The sequence below is a fragment of the Barbus barbus genome, assembly GCF_936440315.1.
Source record: "Barbus barbus genome assembly, chromosome: 35".
Taxonomy (NCBI): Eukaryota; Metazoa; Chordata; class Actinopteri; order Cypriniformes; family Cyprinidae; genus Barbus; species Barbus barbus.
The window spans coordinates 16043700-16070348 of NC_136763.1; the positions used below are offsets into that span (position 1 = coordinate 16043700).

Consider the following 26649-nt stretch of genomic DNA (forward strand, 5'->3'; position numbering starts at 1 on the left):
TACCAAAATGCCACTCCATCACTTCCTTTAAAATAAATAACCTCCCAAAGGAGATCCCATATTAATTTAGGTTCAGAAATGTAGGTTATTTTGATCATTTTGGTAAGGAACTGTCAGGAAGACATTGATTCAGTGTAGCTACTTTGTGCTGAGCCATCATCACCGTCCATCACAGGCGCTTAAAACTAATTTGAAAAGATTGAAAGTAGTGCCATCTAACGGAGTTGGGTTTAAAATGCATGTTAATCCTCGTTTGACCTAAAGAAGCATTTCAGCAAATTCAGATCCACCGGTATATGCGTGACTAAAATGTACTTTTGAGGTTGAAGGGTTTTAAAGTTGTTAGTGTATTTTACACAAAGGTACCAACTATAAATGAAAGTGCAGACTGTCTTCATTTCATGTGAACATTTTTACATGGCGGGTGTAAACAGTCACATGACCAGAGCTGTTTTAATTTCAGTTTGTCCCTTGGAAAGATGATGTCTGGGTCAAAGCTACATGAAAGGAAGCACGTAAAACATGTTAGTATACAGGTGTAACTACCATATATGATGCATCTAAGATTTTAAAGCTCTATTAATAGTATTAAAATGGCTAAAAATCATGTTCACAGTACATGTAAACATGTCAGTGGTCACATGTTTGACTAGTGGGAAACCCATTTTGATTGATTCACACTGCACAAGAAAAATAATTTCAAAAGTAAGAACAATTATGCATTTATCATTTGATTATCGCTTCCTTTTAGGCACAATTTCTTGATTGAAATAATAAAAATATGCTACATTTGGTTTGCAACTGATTTTTACTCTATATGGTTCCCAATAGTTATAATTTGAGACCAGGAGTAGAATACACACTTTAATTTCTAAACTATTTTCATTAACCATTTTAGAAAATGCATACAGATTGTTTCATTGTGAAACATAACTTATCTAAAAAAATAAAAAATTAATTGGTGTTAGAACATGCATCATATTGCCAAAAGATTAGTGTGTAAAGTAATCCAAGACTATCAAACGGTTTTAAATAAAGTAAATTAGTAAGAGCCTTTTAGTTTCTGTTTCTTTTTTCAAAGTCCTGTCTGATGGGATAATTTGATTTAATCTATACTTTATGGGGACAAATGTCAGTCCCTGACCTGGTAATCAAAGCTCATTTATTTGGCATTTTATTTTAAAATCATTGTTTTCTCTCTGTTTTGAAATGTTGACCTAATAGACACCAAAAGGAAAATGGAGATTTTGTTTAAAACAAAGTTTTTGAATCAGTCATTTCAGCTTTAGTATGCTAAATCAATCAATCACATATAAAAGGTAAAATCAGTGTTTTACAGAAGATATAACACAGAGGAGCAGGCTGCTCAGCGTGGCGCAGTCGGATAGATTAAGCTCTGTTTAATGGTACGTGCTAGCTACTTTACTGAACAAAACAACAGAGAGGCAGGACGGCAAACATTGATTGGATTCATCCCAATAATTTATAGAAACCAGAATAATCGCGAAGCCCTGAACAGGTTATGACAAGCAACCGTTTAATATTGCGTCGAGCGTTTTTATTGTTCAGTCTATGCACATTTCAAACAAAAGCTCTAATACTCAACGTTTTTTTCAGAGTTGTTTCGGTGGGACACTGTAAACGTTCTGTTCAAAAATGTGGCAAGTTCGCCTTTTTAATCGCTGAAAGCCAACAAATATCAATCCCCGGGCTCGTGGATGAGAGACGGCGCATGCGCACTCGCACTTTGTGCCATATTGGAATGAGGTCGTGTGAACGACTAGGCGGAAAAAGACACGGCATCTAAAACCGACTTGAAAAACTCCTCACTGGTAAGAAACGAAATGCATTCCCAAATATTTATGTATTTTACCCTTTGCCCTAATCGACCTTGGCTTTAACGAGCGATTTTGCTTTGCCTGCATCTTTTTTCCCGTCTCCAAAAAAGGTGACTTGTGCTCGCTCGTATGAGTGCCTGGCTCTATTGCTTAAGCTACGACGTTTCAGTAACTTGACTTGGTTACAGGCGTTTTAGCATGTGCACGAAACCAACCGCACTCACATCAACAAAAAAGCCTCGAGGAACAGCGCCGAGAACATGTTTCATGTCTAATAATAATGTTGCGCGATGTGTCTCTCGGAATGAAAGTTGCCTGATCGGCGTGAATGTATTAAATGCTATTATCCTGTTATATGTAGCTAGCCGAGCACACCAGCGAACAATCATCATCATCCCTCGTTTCTATTAATTACTCAAACTAAATTAACCAAATTATACATCAGATATCGGTATTGATCGCTACCTTCTAAACGGCGTTTATTTGGCCAGTGGTTACACACAACAGATCGTGGAAGATCATGTTGTTTTGTGGGGTTTTAGTAATGCACATATTTAAAATATAGTTTAATGGTAAGCATCCTTAAGCACTTTCAGAAATTGTTGACAGTTTCATTCTCTGGCTGTGTTGCATAATAGAAGTTGTGTTATAAGTCACCATTACTCCATTGTGAAGAGCTCCAGCTCTCATTTGGCTTAAAAATACAGGAAAACAATATTTCACATGTAGTTTTCACTATTAACTAGTCTTCAGATATGAAAACAAGGGGTTTGACTTGTGAATTGATCATTTGTCTAATCAAGAAACATATTGTTGTTATGAAAGTCTCTCGTTTTTCACAACAGTGATGTCTCTGAACGCTTGGAGGAGCTGAAGGTGGTTTGTGCACGTGCGACATTTATCATGGTCTGCCTTTCGTCTTTTTTCGCTTGAAGTCATTTATGTTCGTTGCCGTAGTTCGCTTGTGTTTGTGTGTATTTGCGGCCCTTGATCAATGGAGGGAAGTTGTCTTTAGTTTGAAGTGATGGAGCGGCAGAGTTTGGCAGGAATGTGCTGAGGGTTCATAGACACACCAGAAATAGATTTCCGCTGTCCCGGGGTCTCCTCGTTCACTATATGCATGAAGATTTTGTGTTAGAAATATAAAGAGCATGGCTTCATGTTGATTAATGGACGACAGAAGTGGTTTTGAATCAAATTCTCATATCTGATATATACGACATCCAAGGTTTTTCTCTGCATTTGACAAAATTAGGCATCATTGCTATATTTATTTGCTTTTTTTTTTTTTTTTAATTAAAAGGCAATCAGGAGGATTGGTTAAGAGACAGTGATAATGATTTAGAACAAGTAAGTTTAATTACCACAGTAAATTCATGCTCAATTGTTTATAAGATAAAGTAGATTATAGTAGCAGTGTTCTATGCAGTTTTGGGACTAGTATATTTCTAAACTATTGTGTTACGGACAAATATTAAAATATTATCTAAGTTTAGGACAGATAGCACAAAAACAACAATGAAAACAAAGGCTGCCTTTACCTTAACAAATCACCATGGTCACCAAAGTTTCATACCACCATAGTTTCTGCCTATTTCCCATAGTTACTACATTATCTCTAGTTGTCTTTTAACCATACTACTGTAAAAATAAAAATGTAGCGTAGGCCTACTTCAAATATTGAAGATAAAGATGTAATGTCATTTTATTTTTTATTAATTTGATAAAAAAATAGACATTGCTAATTTATTTGCTATTTCAAATTCATGAAAAAGCAAATAAATTTGTTTGGCATTTTGATGTTTAAAATGTGATGGTTACAGGATAGTAATAATGAATTTTCCACAGTAAATTCATGGCACAGAATTAGTGGGTTAACTCCAACAAGCAGCGCTTTTTGTACTTGACATTATTTTACATGGTTTAGAGACAAATATTATATCAACCTTTAAGATGCGTAGCACAAAAACAGTGTTTTAGAGTTGCAGACATTGAAACAAAGTGTTACACTCTCCATCATCTCTGTATATTTTCTTACTGATAAAAAAAATGGCTATGGCAGTACCAACGACTTTCCGCTAAAATACTCTACAATATGTGTAGCTTATTTATTTTTATGCCTAAAATGGCTTATATAAACTCCCACACTTATTGTACTAACACTAAATGACTTGTTTTTTTTGTTTGTTTTTTTTTTGAGCGGAAACTGTTGTTACCAGGGTACACTTTTATTGTAAGGGTAATTTCTTCACATAATGCTTTAGAGTTCAGTTGATCTTTATACTGAGGGACAGCAACATGGCTTTTTAAACAGCTCTGGCTGCTCTTTTCAATCCCTATTGGAGACCACCGTGACCCCCAGTACATTGTGTCCGTGGCCTGGGCTGTGCTCCGGGCTCTGGGACAGTGCTGGAGTGGAGGGGGGTGGACTGAAAGAGTTGATCCCAGCAGAGCAGGAGGGTCGTGGCCCGCCAACGGCTGTCAGGGAGAATGTCTGACTCTCTTTAATAGAGACGTCAATCTTCACAAAGACAGCTTGACAGCTCTGGATCAATAGACAGAGTTAATGCATCTTTAGTAGCCATTTTCTTTCTTTTTGCATTTTTTAGAGAGACATTTCAGATTGCATGTTGAGCTTGAAACAGAACTTTCAAAGTTGTTTCTGCCTTTTTAGTTAAGTTTCTAGTTGAATATCTTCATTTTAGTGTCCCTTTCTCCATATATGTTGCATTATTAGAGTCTTTGCTGTTTAGGCGATATTATAGGGTATCTACCCAACTTTTTCATTTTGCAAAGCTATATTGGGCATTGTGGTGCATTTTTGCTTCTCAAAGGTGATGTGGGGAGTCTGAGTGACAGAAGTGGCTTTTATCTTTGAAGCTACGCACTAAGGATTCCTCCTCCCACTTACTTAAATGAACTAGGCTGTGTGAAATGTGGCTTGCGCAAGTCTCCTCATGTTTCTGCATGCTCTCACACACACATGCAAATACTTTTATAGGATTTCTTTTATATGAATTGTTATTCTGATATCATAATTCATCTCTTTGTTTCAGCGTTTGTTTTCCTCTCATTTGTTTTTTTCCCTTCCTTATTATTCATGTAGAAACTGTTTGATTGTCCTCCGGGGGCTTCAAACATGAGCCTTGAGGCGCTGGAGTCTGGTAAGCTATTTATTTTCTTTACTTCTGCACTGTTGCTAAATAATAGTGGGCGACCAATATTAGTTTTTTTTGAAGGCCGATGCCGATATCTTGGAAAACACGGTGGCTGATGGCCGATACACAGCCGATATAATTTTATTTAATGTTAATTAATATTTAAGAAATTTGAAATCATTTTAAAATGGATTAAAAAATAATTGTGTAAAATAAACATACTTATACTTAAGGATGGGTACTGAGAACCGGTATTTTTTTGGACCGTAATTGGACGTAATTGGGTCAATACCGGACTACCGATAAGCTTCAGGACAAACGATACTGTTATTGACACTTGCGTTGTTTTATCTCCATATACTTCAATGTTAATGACGAATTAGAAGCTGCTGCTTGACATTTTCCTTCACTGAATTATGTGGCCGACATTTGCTCGATGTGCGTGTGATATCTATGCGCATATGCGGTGTGTGTTTGTGTGCAATCAGTGGCGACGAGAGTGAAACGTTCGAAAGTGTGAGCTCATGTTACAAAACTAAGCGACACCAGTGTCAGATGCAATACAGGTACATCTAAAAAAAATTTGAATATTGTGAAAAAGTTAATTTTTTCTTGTAACATTTCAAAAAGTGAAACTTTGATATATTTTAGATTCATTACATGTAAAGTAAAACATTTCAAAAGTTTTTTTTGTTTTAATTTTGATGATTAGAGCTTACAGCTCATGAAAGTCAAAAATTTGTATCTCAAAATATTAGAATATTTACATTTGAGTTTCCATAAATGACCATCCCTACAGAATAAATTCCGGGTATCTCTTGTTCTTTGAAGCCACAATAATGGTGAAGACTGCTGACTTGGCAATGATCCAGAAGACGAACATTGACACCCTCCACAAAGAGGGTAAGTCACAGAGGGTCATTATGAAAGGTGTGGCTGTTTACAGAGTGCTGTATCAAAGCATATTAAATGCAAAGTTGACTGGAAGGAAGAATTGGGGTAGGAAAAGGTGCACAAGCAACACTGATGACCGCACGCTTGAGAATACTGTCAAGCAAAGTTGATTCAAACACTTGGGAGAGCTTCACAAGGAGTGGACTGAAGCTGGAGTCAGTGCATCAAGAGTCACCACGCTCAGACGTCTTCAGGAAAAGGGCTACCAAGCCAATTCTGAACCAGAGACAACGTCAAAGGCGTCTTACCTGGGCTGTGGAGAAAAAGAACTGGACTGTTGCTCAGTGGTCCAAAGTCCTCTTTTCAGATGAAAATAAATTTTGCATTTCATTTGGAAATCAAAGTCCCAGAGTCTGGAGGAAGAGTGGAGAGGCACAGAATCCATGTTGCTTGAAGTCCAGTGTGAAGTTTCCACAGTCAGTGATGATTTGGGCTGCCATGTCATCTGCTGGTGTTGGTCCACTGTGTTTTCTGAAGTCCACAGTCAACGCAGCCATCTACCAGGAGATTTTAGAGCGCTTCATGCTTCCTTCTGCTGACAAGCTTTATGGAGATGCTGATTTCATTTTCCAGCAGGACTTGGCACTTGCCCACACTGCCAAAGGTACCAAAAGCTGGTTCAATGACCATGATGTTTCTGTGCTTGATTGGCCAGCAAACTCACCTGACCTGAACCCCATAGAGAATCTATGGGGTATTGTCATGAGGAAGATGAGAGACACCAGACCCAACAATGCAGATGACCTGAAGGCTGCTATTAAAGCAACCTGGGCTTCCATTTCACCTGAGCATGGAGGCAATCACAGGCTGATTGCCTCCATGCCACGCCGCATTGATGCAGTAATTCATGCAAAAGGAGGCCCAACCAAGTATTGAGTGCATAGGAATAAACATACTTTTCAGAAGCCTGACATTTCTTTATTGATCTTAATGTAATATTCTAATTTTCAGAGACACTGAATTCTGGGTTTTCATTAATTATAAGCCATAATCATCAAAATTTCAAGAAATAAAGGCTATGATGGCTATGTGTCATGAATCTATATAATATATGGGTTTCACTTTCTGAAATGAGTGACAAAAAATATTGACCTTTTTCATGATATTCAAATTTTTTGAGATATACCTGTATATGCAGTAGTGTAATAGTGAACAAAGGAGGCAGCACCAGTAATATAATGGAACATTTACTAACAGAACACAACATCTACCTCAAGCAATGCGCTGTATTTACTATGTCTCCTAGCAAAAATCATCAGAATACCGGCTCCAGCTCCAAATGCAACTCGCGAGACACATTCACATCAAATGTTGTTTCAGCGGTAGAGTTCCACTCACGAGACACTGCACTTATTCGCATTCACAAAAAGTACATTATTTGCATGTGCTTTAGTTTAAAGCCTTGCCGGTTAAACATCCGCGTGCTGCTCTGACGTCCACTTACTCAGAGCATGTGTTAGACCTGAAGCGTGCGTACACTAAAGGCCGGTCAAACAGCACATGATTACTTGGTTATCTTGCGCTAGTACTGTCAAAAACACACAAGGTTTACATATAAACACAGTTAGTTATGTCTAAAGAGAAAGTAAACCGAGAGAAACAGATGCGCGCAGGCCTTAAAGGGACAGAACTAAACATGCTGCCGATTTTCATTAACCCTCTGGGGTCTGAGGTCATTTTGGGGCCCTTGAGATGTGTTGACATGCCCTGATATTTGTGCTTATTTCAGCTTCTTAAATCATACTATTGACCAACATGTAATTTTTTTTGTATTCAGCACAAACTGTGCTACAATAATATGTGACCAAGATGGATGTACATGTCTGCATTTCTTAGAAAAAAAACATTATGCGTGGTTAGTAAGTTTTGGGGAAAATAATGTAGCTGAAATAAGGCCATAAAAGCCACACTAAATCGTCCTGAATAAGACTTTTGAGTAATCAGTCTTGTAGGCTAGAATATTTACTTCACAATTATGTGAAAATCATTCTGCTTACTCATTCACAGAAAACAATATATTGATTTAAATTTTTAAAGACATGTTTTGTGATCTAAAGCCAATATGCGAGGGAGTGGTAATGGTCTTGAATATTAAGTGGTTCTCACCTGAGAGACAAAGGGCCCTCCCCTAAAGCTGCTAATGGCCCATCAGTGTGACTGTGACTGAGGCAGGTAAGAGAGTGTGAGGAGACTGAAAAAATGGGTTTTTTAAATGATTTGTATTTTATTTACAACACAGTATAATCAAAACATACATAATGAAGGTCAAAGACACATTATTGTGCACACTGATCTAACCACAGAGATGTGAACAGACTTTGAGTCATTCCTGTAACAGATTCTGTTCAACAAGTGAAACAAATACCTGATATTTACTTATTTCCATGGATTCAAGAAGAAAAAAACACAATCAGTAGCCAAGGATCTTGTTTTACCATAGAATATCAGTGTAGTTGACCATCTGATGTTGGTACGGCGCTCTCAGAGGAAAACATCTTGAAGAAAGTCATCAGGATTCATCTGTGGTTCAGGTACCTGATCCAAAAAAATACAAACAACCAAAAAAAAAAACATTTGTGAGCATAGACTCATGCATGCTTTGTACTATCATACACAAAAAAAGACATTTACTATCTGAGAAACTAATTATTATTGTTTAGTATGTTATTAAAATCTAATTTTGAACAGAGTAGGCAATTAATAATAAACATGTTCTAAACAGACTCGTAGTATTCATCATGTTACAATGTACTCTCATATTACTTTTATTGTTTTATATAGAGCATGAAAACAACAGTTTGGGGAAAAAACAACTATGATTGTGTAGTCATATAGCCTAGTATGCATGATTTTATAGCAGCTGTTATGATTCTGCAGCACTAGACTCAAGTATGCTGTGATGTGAACCACAAAAGGATGCACTTTGTACTATAAAAAATTATATTTTATATCGGAGAAACTATTATTGTTTAGCATGCTATTATAATCTATTTTGAACAGAGTAGGCTATTAATAATAAACATGTTGTAAACATACTTAGACTCGTAGCATTCATCATGTTACAATGTACTCTCATATTACTTTTATTGTTTTATATAGAGCATTAAAACATCATCCTGCCATAAGAAATTTAAATACAATAAATTGTCCATCATATTCAAACACTGTAGTGTGGAATTACAGTTTGGGAAAAAACAACTATGATTTTGTAGTCATATAGTCTAGTATGCATGATTTTATAGTAACGTTAGCTGTTATGATTCTGCAGCACTAGACTCAAGTATGCTGTGAACCACAAAAGCATGTACTTTGTACCATAAAAAAGGATATTTTATATCTGAGAAACTAATTGTTATTGTTTAGCACGCTATTAAATCTATTTGTGAACATTAAATATTCAAATATTCATTCTTAGATGCGTAGCATTCATCATGTTGTCGGTTGGGAAAAACCTAACTAAACGCGTTCAAGTTTGTCACAATAACACGCTAACTAATGCAAAAAAGAAGCATTTACTTACTCAGATCGATCTTCTGTATGAAGTCTTGCACTTCTTCTGAGGTAAATCCAGCCTTTACTCAGCGCGTCTCCTTCCAGAAACGAGCAGCAACAGAGTCTCGTGACTGTTTGTTGTTGGGCGTCTCCAAGCTCACGTGGTTATTTGCATGTGAACACGAGGGGGCGGGATCTCATTAGAAATAATGAGTTAGACTGGACAGACTGAACATGGTGTCGGTTTCATACTGATTACTTTATCACAGAACATTTGTTTTCGATAACACTTACTTCATTTGAAAGCAGACACTTCAGGCTTTCTATAGATATAACTCTCATGTTTCTGTGTTGAGTATTCGCTGAGTTACACTTCATTTTAGTGACCCGTTACTATAAACATATCGCGGAGACGGAGAAGACAGAGAGCGCATCCTGTTGGTTTTCTTTTTTTTTCCAAAACCACAAAGTTTTGTTGTAATCGTGAGTGTACTCAAAAAAAAGTAGACACTTAACAGTTTCGATTGATGTATAACACTTATTTGTGTGACCAAAATCAACAGAGTACTTTTAGTGTCTTTTGCACTTATCGTAAAAAAACCGAGTTCGTATCGCCGGCGATACGGCGGGCCCCAGAGGGTTAAAGGGATAGTTCACCCAAAAATTTAAATTCTGTCATTATTTACTCACTGTCATGTTGTATCAAACCTATATTATTTTGTATTCTTGTGATGAAGACAAAAGAAGATATTTTGAAGAATGTGGGTAACCAAACAGTTGCTGGTCCCCACTGACTTTGATAGTAGGAAAAAAAATATATAAATATGGAAGTCACTGGGGACCAGCAACTGTTTGGTTACCCACATTCTTCAAAATATCTCCTTTTGTGTTCAGCACAAGAATAAAAATTAATACATTCTTCAAAATAACTTATGTTTAACAGAAGAAAGAAACTCATTCAGGTTTAAAACAACTTGAGAGTGAGTAAATGATGACAATTTTCATTTATGGGTGAACTATTCCTTTAATGTTAATAAAATAAAACACAAAGAGAAAAATAACTCCCAGCTCCTAACTGAAGAACTTTAATTAATTTGCTAAAGTTCAGCAGTAATAAAATAACTTGAAATTTGCACAACTTTTCACATCATATCTTTTTGTACCAAATAGTATCGCTAAGTACCGGTAACGATAAGTAGTATCGGTATCGGTATCGATAAAATGTAAACGATACCCATCCCTACTTATACTTTAGATGACTTTTTCGCAAATAAATAAATATTTAATAAAAATATAATTAAAAAGGAAGTAAACACTGTAACTAACAGGATACTCAGTATTCTGGGAAGTTTGTGTGCATTGGGAATCATAACAGTCATTTTACATACAGCACACAGTGAAAATGACATGAATATGACAATGGTCAAATGCATAAAGCACAGCAAAGTCCTGTTTGAAATCACGAGTTTAAAGTTTGTTGATCGCGCGTTTCCTCCTGACTGACCGTCATGCAGAGCACACGTAATCATGCAGGATACAAATGCACACTTCACAAGATCTCACAACTGGATTCTACTAAGTTTGCAAGGTTTGTGAAATTAAATGTCCATTACTCATTCAAAGATTCGTTTAAATTATATAAATGTGTATTTGCTGATTGCTGTCAGCAAACGAGAAAGTATTATAATGTTTGCCTTTCTGTTACTAATAATATAAAAACAATCGTTATAATACTTTTTGTATACATTTAATTCCTTTTGTTTAACAGTTCTATCTGATTATTAGACAGACTTCTATCCATATTAGACAGAACTGTTAACGATGGCAGCGCCGTCAAAATAAAAGTCTGGCACGCCATCAAAATAAATTTCCCGCCTCGTTTTTCTCGACAGAAAAACTTATCGGACGATACCGATTAAAAAAAAAAAAAAGCCAAATATCGGCCGATATCAGCCTTGTCAATATATCGGTCGACCACTACTAAATAATTTGAAGAAAAACTAAACTAAGTCCATCCTTTGACCCTGAAAATTATAGTATTGAGAGTTGTATTGCACATATGTAAATTGTACTGGCACGGTGTTTGTCCTTGACAGAGAGGGGTGGACAGTTCTGCACTACCTCAAGCAAAAGTCACCCGAAAATATGAGCAAGCGCTTGCCTATTATAACTATATATATCAGCACTCTCTTTCATGCTCTGTTGATATGGTTTGATGTGAGGTGATGAGGCAGTGTGTGGAGAGAGCTGAATGAACTCTGCAGTGTTTGAGCTCGTTCAATCAGTCGTTCAATGTTTCAGATGCGGACTCTGGTCAGGATGTGTCAGAGTTTAACTGGGATGACTACCTAGAGGAAACTGGGGCACTTTCTGTTCCTCATCATGCGTTTAAACACGTGAGTAAACCGGACCAGCCTGTGTTTGTTCTACAGCACTATAGTGAATCTCCAGAAAATACGTTTTTTTTGTTTTGTTTTGTTTTTTTACCAAGCTGAAAGCTTTTAATCAAATTCGAATGTGACAAAAACATGTTTTTCTGTTACACTGATGCAAGCAGCTAGAGTAGATTTTTTTTTTTTATTCATTTGGAAGAAACTTTTTATCCAAAGTGACTTGCATTGCATTCAAGGTCATTCCCCTCACTAGAAATCGCGTTTCCCCCTTGTGGGACCCCCCTTCATCGTCGGGTCTTTAGAATCGTCCTAACCTTCCACCCAACCCCCCTCCCCCCCTTTAGGCATCCCTGTGCATTAGTGATGTATTCTTATTGTCATGGGATCTGTGAGACGAATAAGTGACCATTTAGATCTTAAAGAATTGATTTGCTAGGTCAGAAACTAACCAGGGCACGGGGCAGGAATACCACTGACCAAATTCCCCAGGTATTTAAATTGTGGGGGCAAAAAAAAACGTCCTCTAAGTTGATGATTTTCATCATATATATATATATATATATATGTATATGTGTGTATACATGTGTGTATATATATGCCATAATACAAGTGTTTAGTGTGGATTTAGTGTCTGCAGAGTTCACTGAATTTCCTCTAGCTGTCAGAGTCGCTGAATGTATTTGATGTTGATAATATTGGCATCCATTTGTTCACGTTAAAATGTATTTCACTGGAGGTATTTGACATAAATGGATGGCATGCAGAGTGCTTATATGTTGAAGTGTGTCGTTTTTAGTTGCATGAAATAATTAATATGCAAAAATAGCTATAAGTAATGCATTGATAGATTGTCTGTGCCTCCTGACAAGCCCAGCGCAGCAACAGTAGATCAAAAAGTAGTTGAGAGAGGGACTATCGGTATTTGACCAATGGCAGACAAGGGAGTGTTTGTAAAATCTGTTTCAAAACATTAATTATTTTGCAATCTTGTTTCATGCCAAGCAGTGCTGTTATTGTTAACTAAAACTAAATCTATTAAAATAATTTCAAGTGATTAAAATAAAGCTTAAATATTAGATGAAAAAAGTTAGAAATAACTTAAAGATTAAATACTGAAATTACTAAAACAATAATAATAAAAAACTTAATAAAATAAAAATAAAGAAAAAAACTAATAAAAATGACACAAACACATAAATAAATGACTCAAACACTTGACGAAAGTATTCAAACAAACCAAAGAAAGAAAACTAATGATATAAAATTAAAAGATAATTGAAATGGTTAATAAATACTTTAGTAGTATATAAATACTGTGAGACCAAAATTACCCTCATGCTGCCCTGTAGTTTACTCACCAGGTGTCACCTGGCCATGTGTCTGCTCTGTCATCTGCTCAGACCAGTGTTTTTCCTTTGCAGGTGGACCAGGGCCTGGAGACTGGTCTGACTCCTGGTATGAAGCTGGAGGTGAGTGTGCGTACTGAATCAGAAACCGCATACTGGGTGGCTACAATAATCACCACCTGCGGACAGCTGCTGTTGCTACGATATGAGGGTTACCAAGATGACCGGCGTGCCGACTTTTGGTGTGACATCATGACCGCTGACCTGCACCCGATCGGATGGAGCAAGCAGCAGGGTCGACTGATGAGACCTCCAGAGGGTGAGCAGAAACTTAGCAGTTTCCCTGTGCTGTCTAATTTATGATGATTCGAACCTAATTGTTTCATTTAGTCACTTTCTCAAGAACATGTGGCTTTTCAGGTAAAGATGATTTGAATTTAGGCTCTGCAGAGGTTATGCTCTCATTTCAAAAAAGCTTTGTGCGCATCATCCACACAGTGCCAAATTTGCATATTTCTTTATACTCTTCAAGTGCTGTGTTGCTTGCAGCGCAGTGCTAATTCCTGTAGGTGGTTGTTCACAGTCGATTTGTGGGCATATTCAGGAAATGGGGGAGGGGTGTTTGTGTTGGGGCTTTTATTTAGCTTGCAGCTTGCTGATAGGCATGGCCTTTACTCCTGAAATTATTAAAAGGCCCGTTTTTAATACTTAAAGCTTCTTTTATTAATAAAGTCCTGCAATAGAGGGCATTAGGTACAGACGTGGGGAGGTCCAGATGGTTGCTGGCATTTTGCTTCTGGCTGCCTGTGCCTTATTGATAGCTGTGCTTATGGCCCAAAATACCATGTCAATGGTGAAGCCATCATTAGCGCAAAATGCCATAAATCTGTCAACAGGATAGTCTAAAGATCTGTTATGTGTTTAAAATGCTCTGAATTTGTACTCAGGTGTCCGTGAGAAGCATCAGGACTGGGACGCGCTGCTGGAGAAAGCTCTGGCTGAATCCTGCAGTGTACCTGCTAGTCTCCTGGAAGGGGTAAGAGATATGCCATAAATGTATAGAGAACTGGGCCCGTATTCATGAAGAATTTTAATGCAAAAAGTAGCTCCTAGTGACAAAATTCTAAGAAAATTCTTAGAAATGTGGGCGTTTACTCTTAAAATTAAAGAAAAAATCCTAGTAAAGAAAAAAGTAATTCAGAAAGCATCTTAACCCTTAAAAGAGGTCTTAAGGTCAAACTTGTTAGGAGTACGGACGAGGACTTTTAAGGGGCTTAGGAGTTTCTTTAACAGTGGAGAAAATGGACGAAAATGAAGAGGGAGAAAAAATGTGTTGCACACAATGCATGACAGTGAGTTAATAAGACACTACACATTAGTTCGTGCAGGGATCACGAGATCACAGATTGCAGCCCCCCGACACACACACACACACAACGTGAGTTGTGCCCCCCTCTAGAAATTTAAATGCCCCCCGATGGAGGTGCCCTGGCGCCGGCTCTGTAAGTATGACAGCATGGTAAATAAAAAATAAAGAATATATATACATATATAATGTGTGTATGTGTGAGAAAGAGCGAGAGGAAAAATTCCGCCTGTAATTTCAAAGTGAAGGCTTATAATTAGGGCCGGGACTCGATTAAAAAAATTAATCTAATTAATTAGAGGCTTTGTAATTAATTAATCGAAATTAATCGCATTTTAATCGCATATAAATATTTGACCTGAGAACAGTGAGAAGTAAGTTTTTTTTTATATGGATTTTTAAATTTCCCATCCACAGGGCCAACCAAAGCGGTCTCATCAGCTTCTTTGTCCATGTTCACTGTGGTTTGTTTATGGCTGTTTCTCAATATGCGTTCTTCAGCGATCTTGCGTCCTTGTGTTCTCGTTCTACGTCATCATTAACCGTCGAAGTTCAGTTCCAGTTCTCAAGAACGCAAGTATAGAGGATGCATGAAAGTGCCCGGATATGTTCTTGAAACTGAGGATGCATGGAGTGCAGACTTGAGAGAATCGAGCCGTTAGAAATCCCAGAAGACGCTGTGGGTGGCCGGTGTACGGAAGCCTGTAAGCTTTAAAGTCGCTCTCACAAATACGGCTCTTCAAGTTGAAAGTAAACATTTATCGTTTTGTTTTGGTTAATTTTAATAAAGACCCGGAGAAAGTCTGCATTTTTATTGGCATCTTAAAATGAATCTTAACAGTAAAACATATAACGCTGTAAAATAAAACAATACAATTATATGAAAGTAATATCTAAAATAGTATGAAATGTTTTAATAAGTTATGACATTTTGTAATATTTATTGTTCATTGGCCGTTTCTTATGCTGAGACTATGCGGTCAGTTAAGCAGGAACGCAGTACATCTCAGTTCTCATAAGTGTGCGTTCTGTGTTCTCGCGTCCTTCCGAGTTCGTTCTTCCAAGGAAGCTTGGCAAGACCGGTCTCCACGAGAAACAGAACGCTAGTTGGTGCTCCAGTATAATCGGTCCGCCGAAACTCATCCAGTGAGAAACGTTCCGCGGTGCAAAAATAAGTGCGATTAAAATGCGTTAAAAAAATTTAACGCGTTATTTTTGTGTAATTAATTAATCTAAATTAACGCGTTAAAGTCCCGGCCCTACTTATAATATACCCTACTCTTAAAAGCACTCTTTTATTTCCTTCTTGACAACCAACCAATCACAGTCTTCAAAAGATTGTGTCATACATAGCAACGGGGTCAACCCCGCCTCCTCACTAAGATGAAAGTTTTTGTCTTTTCCTTACTCAGAGTTGCTCTCAGATCGGTCCCGAATCGCTCTTAAGCTAAGACTCCTACGTAAAAGTTTTTAAGATAAATTAAGAGTTTTCTGAGAGGATTCTTAGAATCTTTATGAATACGGGCCCTGGTCATTATTGCAAAATAAACTGATAGCATGATATACTAAAATTAATATTTCAAGTCAACTAAGACCGTTTTTATTGCAATCAGTATCTCAGTGTTTTGAGTTGCAAGATTGCAGGCGATTAGCTGTTCTAAATTGCATGAAAAAGAGGGACCATGAGAGATGAGATTTAGTGTACAGTTTAATAGTCATTATACAACATTATCTGACAGCTAAATTCTGCAGTTGACCAATTAGAATCAAATTTTTTTGTGTAAATTTTTTTTTTTTTTATATATAGTTTTATTTAGTAAAGACACATTAAACTGGTGTACCAGTAAAGATATTTAAAAGATTTCTATTTGTAATAAATGCTGTTTCAACATTGATCATATAATAAGAAATATTTCTTGAGCACCAACTCAGCATATGAGAATGATTTCTGAAGGATCACGTGATCCTGAAGACTGGAGTAATGATGCCTAAAAATCTGCTTTTGCCATCACAGAAAAAAATTACATTGAAAACAATATTAAAATATAATTTTCTTTAAATATTTCACAATATTACTGTATCTTAATGTATTTTAGAAACGCTGCCTTGGCAAGTATAAGATACGTCTTTCAAAAACATTAAAACATTGTACCAACCCAAAGTGCTGCACAATTTAAAAAGCAAAATATTAAGATTTAAATTGTGAGAATAATTACTAATTGCAAATTCTTGGGGGGGGGAAAGCAGGTAGAAAAGACATGATTTTTGAATTTGAAACTCAATATAGCCTCAAACAGTATTAAAAAAAACATATATAAATGAATGACACATTGTTATAGCTTTTTTTTTTTTTTTAAACTGATGTTTGTAGCACAACAATGAAATTTCCAGTTATTGCCAAGATATTACGTATTACATTATCTGCATGCATGCAACTTTTGCTTGTGTGTTTGTAGGCTCAGCGTGGCTGTAATCCTATAGATCTGTTAAGTCTTGGTCTAAATGTCGAGCTAGTGGACCGTCAAGATGCTGGGGTGGTCTGGTCTGCAGTGATTGAGGAGAACATAGGGGGTCGCTTGCGGCTTCGATATGCTGGAACAGACGGGCTCCCTGACACCCGATCTATCACATGGGTCTACTACCTGGACCCCCTGCTTCATTTGCCAGGCTGGGCACAGGAGCACAGCTGCATCCTTAGACCACCAGTGGGTGAGGGATTTATAATTTCTAAAGATCTTTGTTATACGTATCTTGAAATATCGGAAATCAAATTAAAAGTAGTGCTGTCAAACGATTCATCGCATCCAAAATATATGTAATATGCACATAATAAATGTACACAGTACACACATTATATCTTATGTATATATAAATACACACACATACAGTATATATTTAGAAAATATTTACATGTATATTTATATTCATATAATTTATATTATATATATAAATATATTTAAAATATAAACACAACTTTTCTTATATACACACATGCATGTATATTTATTTATTTATTTATATATATATATATATATATATATATATATATATATATATGTGTGTATATGTATGTATATATGTGTATATATGTATATGTATATATATATATATGTGTGTGTGTGTGTGTGTGTGTGTGTATATATATATATACATATACACAGTACACACACATTATGTAAACAAAAACTTTTATTTTTGATGCGATTAATCGCGGTTAATCGTTTGACAGCACTAATTAAAAGTCCTTAGAAATTTAATTTGATTGTGCAGTATATTACATTTTGAAAAAAATTAGGATGAACTACACAGTGTATGATTTTGTTACTAGCATGGCCAGTTTTCATGTTTATGTGCTCAATGCTGTACCAAATCCAGGCGCTAGCTTTTGAAGAATGTAAATGTTCAGTGCAGCTAAAACCATGGAAACAGAAGCAGAAACTAGAAATAAATGTGAATGTTTAGGGTTGTTGTTGCTGCATTTTGCTGTGGCTAGATGATTGAATGAACAGACCAACAGGATTCACAGCAGATTGTCCCTGACCTATTAATGTGCAAATCAACTTAGCTGTTCCATGCTGGAAGTTTAGATCATGCACAAAAGGCAGGTAGCCTGTATTGTCCTCTTAAGCGCTGCTTAAGTACTTTTACCCTAGGAGACCCACATATTACAGTTCAGCTAATCAATAGTAGGGATTGGTGGATGGGGGAAGGGTTTACAGGGGTTTAGAACAGAGTCCACTAGCTTTTAGATGATAAACATGTGATGTGGTTAGCAGAGAGGTGATCGTGTCTTTATGCATGTTTGTTTGTAGCTCTGCTCGCCCTGCGCACTGAAGCTGAATGGGAGGAGGTTAAGAAGACCGTCTCCTCACAGGTGCAGGACTCCAGCATCAACGAGGAATTTTACAGGGTCTGTAAAGGCTGATTAACTACCACGTTTAGTAGAACTTGACTTTGACCCTAAGATTGTTTGTTTGAACCATGTTGGTGCGATCCATAAACTGGTGAGTTATGGAGATCCACTGTGACCTTTGTGACCCTGAGCAAAGCACTTAATTGCAGGTTGCACCAGGATGATCTTCCATGTAGTAAATGTATTATAAGTCAGCTTGGATGGAGGCATTTGCGTTCCACTGCGCAGCTTTTTCTATGTAAACATGCATAGACGGAGATCTTTGACTCTTGCTGTAGCGTCTTTTTGAGCATGTGCACATGAACCCTGTGTTCAACTTGAAAAAAAAAAGTAAATTTCTTGAAACTTTTTCCCATTCCAGTGCCTCATGTGTTGCCCCAAAAAAGGCATTCTGTGTGAAAGATCCCTGTGAAAGTGTGTTTCAGCTTAGATGCATATATAGTGTGCATGTTATGTAACCTTTTCCATAACTATGATCATCAGGATACATTGCGTTAAACACTGAATCTCACAATGTATTATACTCACAATGCTATACTTAAAGATATTTGATTCTGCTAAAGTGTAACTATTGCAAGTATACTTCATGTACACTTTAAATATATTGCATTTAAAGACTGATGTTATTCAAAGATCATACAATCCTCATCAAAAGTGACATTAAAAACATTTTAGGCTTAATATTGAGAAATGTGCATTGTGCACAAGTAGTACTACATATACAGTTAATGTACCTTAAAGTGTGTATAAAGTTTTGAGCGGTATGTCTGTAAATATGTTAATAGATTTGAACTATACTTAGTATGAAATAATTGTATTTTAAATATTACTTTTTTACTAGAGTGGGCGCCACTTGCTGAACTAAGCATGTAATGCACTAAAGTAACATGATAACAGTTTAGTGTACTGCTGCTTGATTATTGTTTATTGTTGTGTGTGTCCTATTTCACATACAGTTTTTAAAAATCTAAATTTAAAGTTGCTCCAGGTTTTCTGGTATTTAAAAATCCTTAAAGCAACGGAAAAAACTGTCTAAATTAATCTCAGTATGTATTAATTAATTTGAATTTAAGTTATTGGGCCAGACTTACTAAACAGGGCAAATTAGCAATTTCATAAAAACGCAGATGGGAGGGGAAAATTCTGTGTGTGATTTACTGATAATGTGCACATTAAAGAACACAGACGTAACCAGATCATTTCCATAATGACCAGCGCAATGTACCAAGAGCAGCGCAAATTACCACCTGCTTCAAGATATGCTTTTTTGGGCATTAAATAATGGCGCAAATACCAGTAATTTGACAAGCACAAACGTTAGTAAATAGCGTTGCGTGATTCATTTTAATACTCTCTTGCCATAAATTTTGCATCTGAAAGGGAAACTCCTACAAAGGTAAGGTCAGGCGCAAAAATAACTGCGTCCAAGCCTTTTTTAGTGCTAATTCTTCACTGTGCGTCTTTAATAAATCCTGACAGTACTGTTTTAACGCCAAAAGATGGTTTGTGCTGACACATGCTGTCAGTAAATCTGACCCATTGTTTGCTTTTATATATTTATTTATTGTGTGTAAATATTTTTTTGTGGGTGTATATTGTAGTGTGCGAAACAATGACAATGCTTTTTCTGCTTGTTTCTACTTAATTTTTTTGTTTTTAAATTATTCAGTCATATTCAGACTATACACTTGTTTCTGTATTCAGGACAGATCAGCCATCAATCCACACTCCTTTACTGAAGGCATGAAGCTGGAAGCTGTGGACCCAGCTGCTCCCTTCACCATCAGTCCAGCCACTGTGGCGAAGGTATCGTAACGGACCCTTAAGTTAGCACTGCCAAAATGTGTTCAACACACTAAACTGTTGTAGTTTGGACCTGCTACAATAATACTGTGCTATTACATAAAGCTCTGCAATAGACAAATGTAGCGCTAATTTGGGGTTATAAACCAGAAATGACCTCTATTTTTCAGTTAGTATTATGTCATACACAACCTTTTCTGTTATTAATGATGTTGGCTAAAAACAGGCCTTCAGAAGGGTCAAGAGAATTAGTCTCCTCAGTGTTACCACACATGAAGGTCAGACATGCCACACTGAAGGATGAGTGTTTTTCATAAACATGGGTGTATTCCAGATAACTTGAGCTCAGGATGAACAGGAAAACTAGTTGTAGAGCTGTGCCCTTCTTTTTATCTTTGTGTGTTCTATTCATTTACTTGTTTGTCTGTGTGTGACAGGTGTTTAATGACCATTTTTTTCTGGTGCAAATGGACGATATGAGAGACGAGGCACAGAAAGAGGGAGGCGGATGCTCTTTCCTGTGTCACAAAGACTGTTCAGGAATCTTCCCTACACAGTGGAGTCTGAAGAACGGAGTCAAGCTCAGCCCTCCTTCAGGTCCGTACGTTTAGCCTGCTTTTAAACGTCACAGTAAGGAAAGTCAAATAACACAAATGTCTAACAATTTATTAATAAAAGGACCTAACATAAAGGAGGTCCACCCTTTTCTTTCAGAGCAGCTTCTTTTCTTGGAATGCTGTCTTACAAGTCCTGAACTGTCTGTAAGGGAAAATTGCATCGTTCTTCTCGAACAGGAAAACTTTGCCTAAAAGATCTGGCGATTGAATATGCCACCAAGCATTTCACTTCATTCTGCTGTCCATGAAACATTGGTTTTTTACTGTAGGATGCTCTCTGTCCTGAAAAATGGCTTCATTCACTGGCAGTCATACTGCCCAGCAGAGCAGTCATTAGACCTAATTTCAACAGCTGGAAACACACACTGAAGCTTCAGCCAAGCATCAACTCATCAGGATGAGAAATCCATTAATGCGATTCATTATTTATTTTGATCTGCTTTTTTTTCTTTTTTTTTTTGACACCAGGTTGTGTTGATATACTGTGGTCTTAGTCTGGGAGACACTATTTGACCTCTTTGAACCTTTGTTGCTGTGAGCATTCACATATCAAAGTGTTTATTGTCAGATCTCTTTTACGCCTCACATGATGCTAATTGCCAATCAACATATTGATTAGTTAAAATCTTGTTTCTTCTAGCGTTTCAGTTATTTTCTAATCTGTATGTATTTTAAGGGAGCGAGTCATGCTGTTGACAGTTTCTCAGGTGCACTTGTTGACCTTTGTGTGTGTGTGTGTGTTTGTTTGTTTGTGTGTGTAGGGTTCCAAGGTCAGGACTTTGACTGGGCAGACTATCTAAAGCAGTGTGAAGCTGAAGCAGCCCCTCAGCAATGCTTTCCTCCTGTGAGTTTCTCATTCTGCATATTTGGGGCAAAGGCATTACAAAAATACATTAAACGCATTACAAATGCATTAAAAATGCTAATTTTACATTAAAAATGATATACCACAATATAGGGCTGGGCGATATGAGCAAAAATTCATATCTCTGTATTTTTTGGCTGATTTGCGGTATACAGTTTATATCTTGGTATTTTGTATTTGGATTAAACAAATAAAGTGAATGTAGCCATGTAGGCATATATATTGTGCAAAGAAGGGTTAAAAATCACATAACATTGTAACAATGTGACATTGCAATCTAAAAACAAATATAATGCTTTTAAACTTATTGCTAAACTAAAATTGAAAATAATAAAAAAAGCACAGACTAAGCTAATTGAGGAAAAAAGCTATTTTGATTACCCCATTACAGTCACTTTACAGTTGGTAATATATAAATACACTTATTTGTAGGTTTAAAATTCTACATGTCACATTTATTGTCCAACTACAAATATTTCAGCAAAATGTATATTTTAGTCAGAGGTATTGCGCTCATATTTCATTGAGCTCCGTCTGTTTGGCGCGCTCGTTCTAAATGAAGTCTGTGAAGTTTAGCGGAGAATTGCAAAGCAAAAGCTCATGCACTTCTGACAGCAAAATGGAAATATTTCCATGGCTTTCTAACATTTACAGATGGAGAACATACCTGTGAAATGTAAGTTATGCATTTAGGAAAACATCACATCTCAAACACATTAAACAGCGTGAGCATCTGTATATATACTGTATATTTTTTGAAAGAAGTATCTTATGCTCACCAAGGCTGCATTTATTTGATCAAAATATGTCATTACTGTGATAGCAAAGCTGAATTTTCAGCATCATTACTCTTACAGTCTTCAGTGTCACATGATCCTTCAGAAATCATTCTAATATGTTGATTTTCTGCTCAAGAAACATTTATCTATTTGTTTCAGTGCTGCTGTATATTTTTCTGGATTTTTGATGAATAGAAGTTCAAAAGAAACTAGAAATACGTTATAGCATTGAAATGTAATGTCAATTTAATGATCAATTTAATTAATCTTCGCTGAATAATAGTATTTATTTCTTTAAAAAGATTAGCATTTTTCGCAAGACTGACTTGTTTTATAAATTTCTTTGTAGGACCCTTCTGATCAGTGCATTAAAGAGTCCATGATGCTGGAGGCTGTTAACCCACTCTGCCCTGAAAACATTCACGTAGCAACTGTTACCAAGGTCAAAGGTCAACACATGTGGATTCGTTTGGAAGGTGTGATGTCAACATTCTTTTTTTTCTGCAGCTTGTCAGCTCTGAATGACCAAAAATAATTATGCAGTGTCTCCTTGAACTGGCTTCAGAGGAAACTAACAAAGCAGAGACCCTGTTTAAAAATAGCAAGACCACTAGCGGACTAATATAAGACTGAGCTTAACCCTCTATAGACATCACAGAAGGTCATTAGGCTTATTTATCTCTCCCTCCCGCTCTTTGTTCAGGTCTGAAGCAAGCCATCCCAGAGATCATAGTTCACACAGACTCCATGGATATTTTTCCAGTGAGCTGGTGTGAGACCAATGGCTATCCTCTTCAGCACCCCTGCAAGCCCAGAGGTCAGTTTTACAGCCAAGGTGCCATGCACACAAATTACTTCTTAAATTGATATTTATATTTGATGTTCCCTAGTGAAAAGTAAAGAAAACAAAATGTATTTTAAATATATTTATTTCATTGTAAGTATACTACAAATACATTTATTTATGTTCTTAGTAAAATTACCCTGCTGTTGTACTTTTGGTATACTAAACTGGTATAGTTGAAGTCTGCTAAATTGGAACAACAAATTTTGTACTTAATGCACTTTAATAGTGCAAAGTACAACTAAAGATATACTGAAGTATATTTGATTGTGCTAAAGTGGAACTATTGCAAGTATATTTCAGGTACACTTGAACTATCTTGCATTTAAAGACCGATATTATTCTGTGATCTCGAGCTGTCAGTAAATATGTTGATAAAGTTGAACTATACTTTGTATGAAATAAATATATTTTAAATTTATTAATTAATTTATTTATTTTTAACTAGGGATGGCTTTTTAAGAGACTTGTCATTTTCACAATTTATATTTTATGTGTTCTTTGCAGTGGAGAAACAGAGAAAGGTTGCAGTTGTTCAGCCAGAGAAACAGTAAGAAAGCCACAAAAGTGTTTGAATTGAATTCAAGTACTTTTGATTATGGAAAAACACTCATTTATATAATCTCTTTCATCACAGCCGGGTACCATCCAAAGACTCCTCACCTGATACAACCAAACAACAGATTAACAGCAGTCAGGCTGAGATGGGTAAGTGCTAGATATACATCTGAACAGTTCTTCAGATGCATGGTCTTCCTTGTCAGCCGTTTAGACACTAATAAAAGCTCAATGGTCTCTAACATGGTACTATTTTAATCTTGTTTGTGTCATCAACAGGCCAGGCGAATGGGAAGTACTGTTGCCCCAAAATCTATTTTAACCATCGTTGCTTTTCAGGGCCCTACCTCAATAAGGGCCGTATTGCAGAGCTGCCTCAGTGTGTGGGACCTGGGAACTGTGTCCTGGTGCTGAAGGAGGTTAGCCATAACAGACTTGATTTGCAGTAATATTTAAATTTGTTCTTTCTAAATTACAAAATGTAACGAGTGAATGTTATTAAAGGGATAGTTCACCCAAAAATGAAAATTCTGTCATCATTTACTCCTCTACATCATTTACTAACCCTACCCTCAAATAGTTCCAAACCTGCATGAATTTCTTTGTTCTGCCGAACACAAAGGAAGATATTTTGAAGAAAGTTTGTAACCAGGCTGTTTTGGGGCACCATTGATTTCCATAAAAGGGGGAAAAAAATACTATGGAAGTCAATGGAGTCCCAAAACTGCTCTGTTTCCCACATTCTTCAGAATATCTTCCTTTGTGTTCAGCAGAACAAAGACATTCATACAGGTTTGGAACTACTTGAGGGTGAGTAAATTATGACAGAATTTTCATTTTTGGGTGAACTATCCCTTTAATAGTACTTAAAACCTCCTATTCTGCTGTATAAAACTGTGCAAAAATGTATAATGGTGATTTTTACAGTGATCAAATGTGTTCTAAGACATGACACGAAATGTCTGAACATAGATAATAACAGGAACATGAACAGCAAATCAGCATATTAGAATGATTTCTGAAGGATCATGTGACACTGAAGACTGGAGTAATGGCTGCTGAAAATATAGCTTTGCATCACAGGAATAAATTGCACTCTAAGATTTATTAAAATAGAAAACAGTTTTAAATTGAACTAATATTTCACAATATTACTGATTTTACTGTATTTGCGACCAAATAAATTCAGCCTTGGTAAGCATGAGACTTTTTTCAAAAGCATTACAAAAAATTGTATACATTTATAGTAGTACATAATAAAAATAATAATCTTAACCGCTTTATAGCCAGATGAAAAAAATCTGAAAAATTATTCTGCTAGTAAAATAATAGCCTAGGTGTTTATGGTTGCTGTAATATAGATCACAATGAATATGTGTCCTTAACTAACAGCATGATTTGTATAAAATCATATCAAAGACACCTCTGATAACAGATCAATCTTAATTGAAATGTAGAAACATTAATTTTCTGTAAAGCTGTTTTGAAACAATATGCATATGCATTTATCTGCATTAACTTTTAAACTGGAGCTGAACTATTCTGTTCTGTTTTGACTGTGTGTTGTTGGTAATGCTGACCTATTGACCTGGGGCCTGTCCAGGTGCTGACATTGCTGATAAATTCTGCCTATAAGCCCAGTCGAGTTCTGAGAGAGCTGCAGCTGGACCAGGAGGGCCGCTGGCAGGGTCATGGAGAGACACTTAAAGCCAAGTGAGTATATGGTGTCCTGAATATTTATTTTCTGCAAAAGGGAAGAGGAAAAAAACACATGTCTATAGAGGTACTTGTAAAAGGTTGATTGAACAGGTTGTTGGAACAAGTTTGTTATTTATCATTGTTTATAATAATTAACATAAATAGTTTGCTTTCAGTTTTCTGACCAGTCTTTGTGCTTTACAGGTACAAAGGGAAGAGTTACAGAGCGACAGTAGAAATTGTCCGCACTGCAGACCAGGTGGCTGATTTCTGTCGCAAAACCTGCATTAAGCTGGAGTGCTGTCCCAATCTGTTCGGCCCACGAATGGTGCTGGAGCGCTGCTCAGAGAACTGCTCTGTGCTCACCAAAACCAAATACAGTGAGCCTCTTTTCTCTGTTTTATCAATATCAGTACATATAGGAGTTACATTGGAAAACACTCCATGTCTCAATCAATGAGGACTCACAACGATTTTCATTACCATAAAGTTCTTTTTTAATATTATTACTCCTATTTTCTTTAACAATTCTGTGTACATTTGTTTTTAAGTTGTTTTGTAATAATAATATATATAATAGATATGCTTTGCAGCCTTTAATGCTGATTATGATCTATAATCAGTTTATTTTTGATCACCCTGTTTGATTCAGCCATTATTTATTTAAATTGTATGATAGTATAAATTATGTGCTTTACTTTCTGTTTAGAATGGCTCTGTAAAACTAACAGTACCTGTTTTATAGCATATTACTATGGGAAGAAAAAGAGCAGGCGTGTGGGCCGACCTCCCGGCGGACACTCCAACTTAGAGGGAGGTGTGAAGAGACGAGGCAGGAGGAGGAAGAGGAGGAAGCAGCTCTTCGTCCACAAAAAAAGGCGTTCTTCTGCTTCAGTGGACAACACTCCGGCAGGTTCCCCTCAGGTAACAATCGCAACATTGGACCTCTTGTGAAAATGCCTCTATTTTGCATTTTTCTAATTTAATACAAATGCTTCTAATTATATTATTTATAAATATAAATA

General features: G+C 36.5%; 1 protein-coding gene across 2 annotated transcripts in view; it reads left to right on the forward strand.

Annotated features, from left to right (window-relative positions):
- Positions 1-1349: 1349 nt before the first annotated feature.
- LOC306855414 (scm-like with four MBT domains protein 1) overlaps positions 1350-26649 on the forward strand; it is a 29286-nt gene continuing 3986 nt past the window's right edge. Inside the window, exons 1-18 of one of the 2 annotated variants that reach the window (XM_079394123.1) lie at positions 1350-1832; positions 4945-5002; positions 11744-11838; positions 13257-13500; positions 14129-14217; positions 17004-17256; positions 18360-18457; positions 20165-20266; positions 20701-20860; positions 21642-21724; positions 22874-23000; positions 23228-23341; positions 23876-23918; positions 24006-24076; positions 24206-24345; positions 25530-25639; positions 25829-26004; positions 26370-26548. In XM_079394123.1, the coding sequence (XP_079250249.1) occupies positions 4978-5002; positions 11744-11838; positions 13257-13500; positions 14129-14217; positions 17004-17256; positions 18360-18457; positions 20165-20266; positions 20701-20860; positions 21642-21724; positions 22874-23000; positions 23228-23341; positions 23876-23918; positions 24006-24076; positions 24206-24345; positions 25530-25639; positions 25829-26004; positions 26370-26548 (2109 nt within the window). In that variant the 5' untranslated portion in view covers positions 1350-1832; positions 4945-4977. The remainder of the gene's footprint in view (positions 1833-4944; positions 5003-11743; positions 11839-13256; positions 13501-14128; positions 14218-17003; positions 17257-18359; positions 18458-20164; positions 20267-20700; positions 20861-21641; positions 21725-22873; positions 23001-23227; positions 23342-23875; positions 23919-24005; positions 24077-24205; positions 24346-25529; positions 25640-25828; positions 26005-26369; positions 26549-26649) is intronic. The other variant, XM_079394124.1, reaches the window with a different exon arrangement.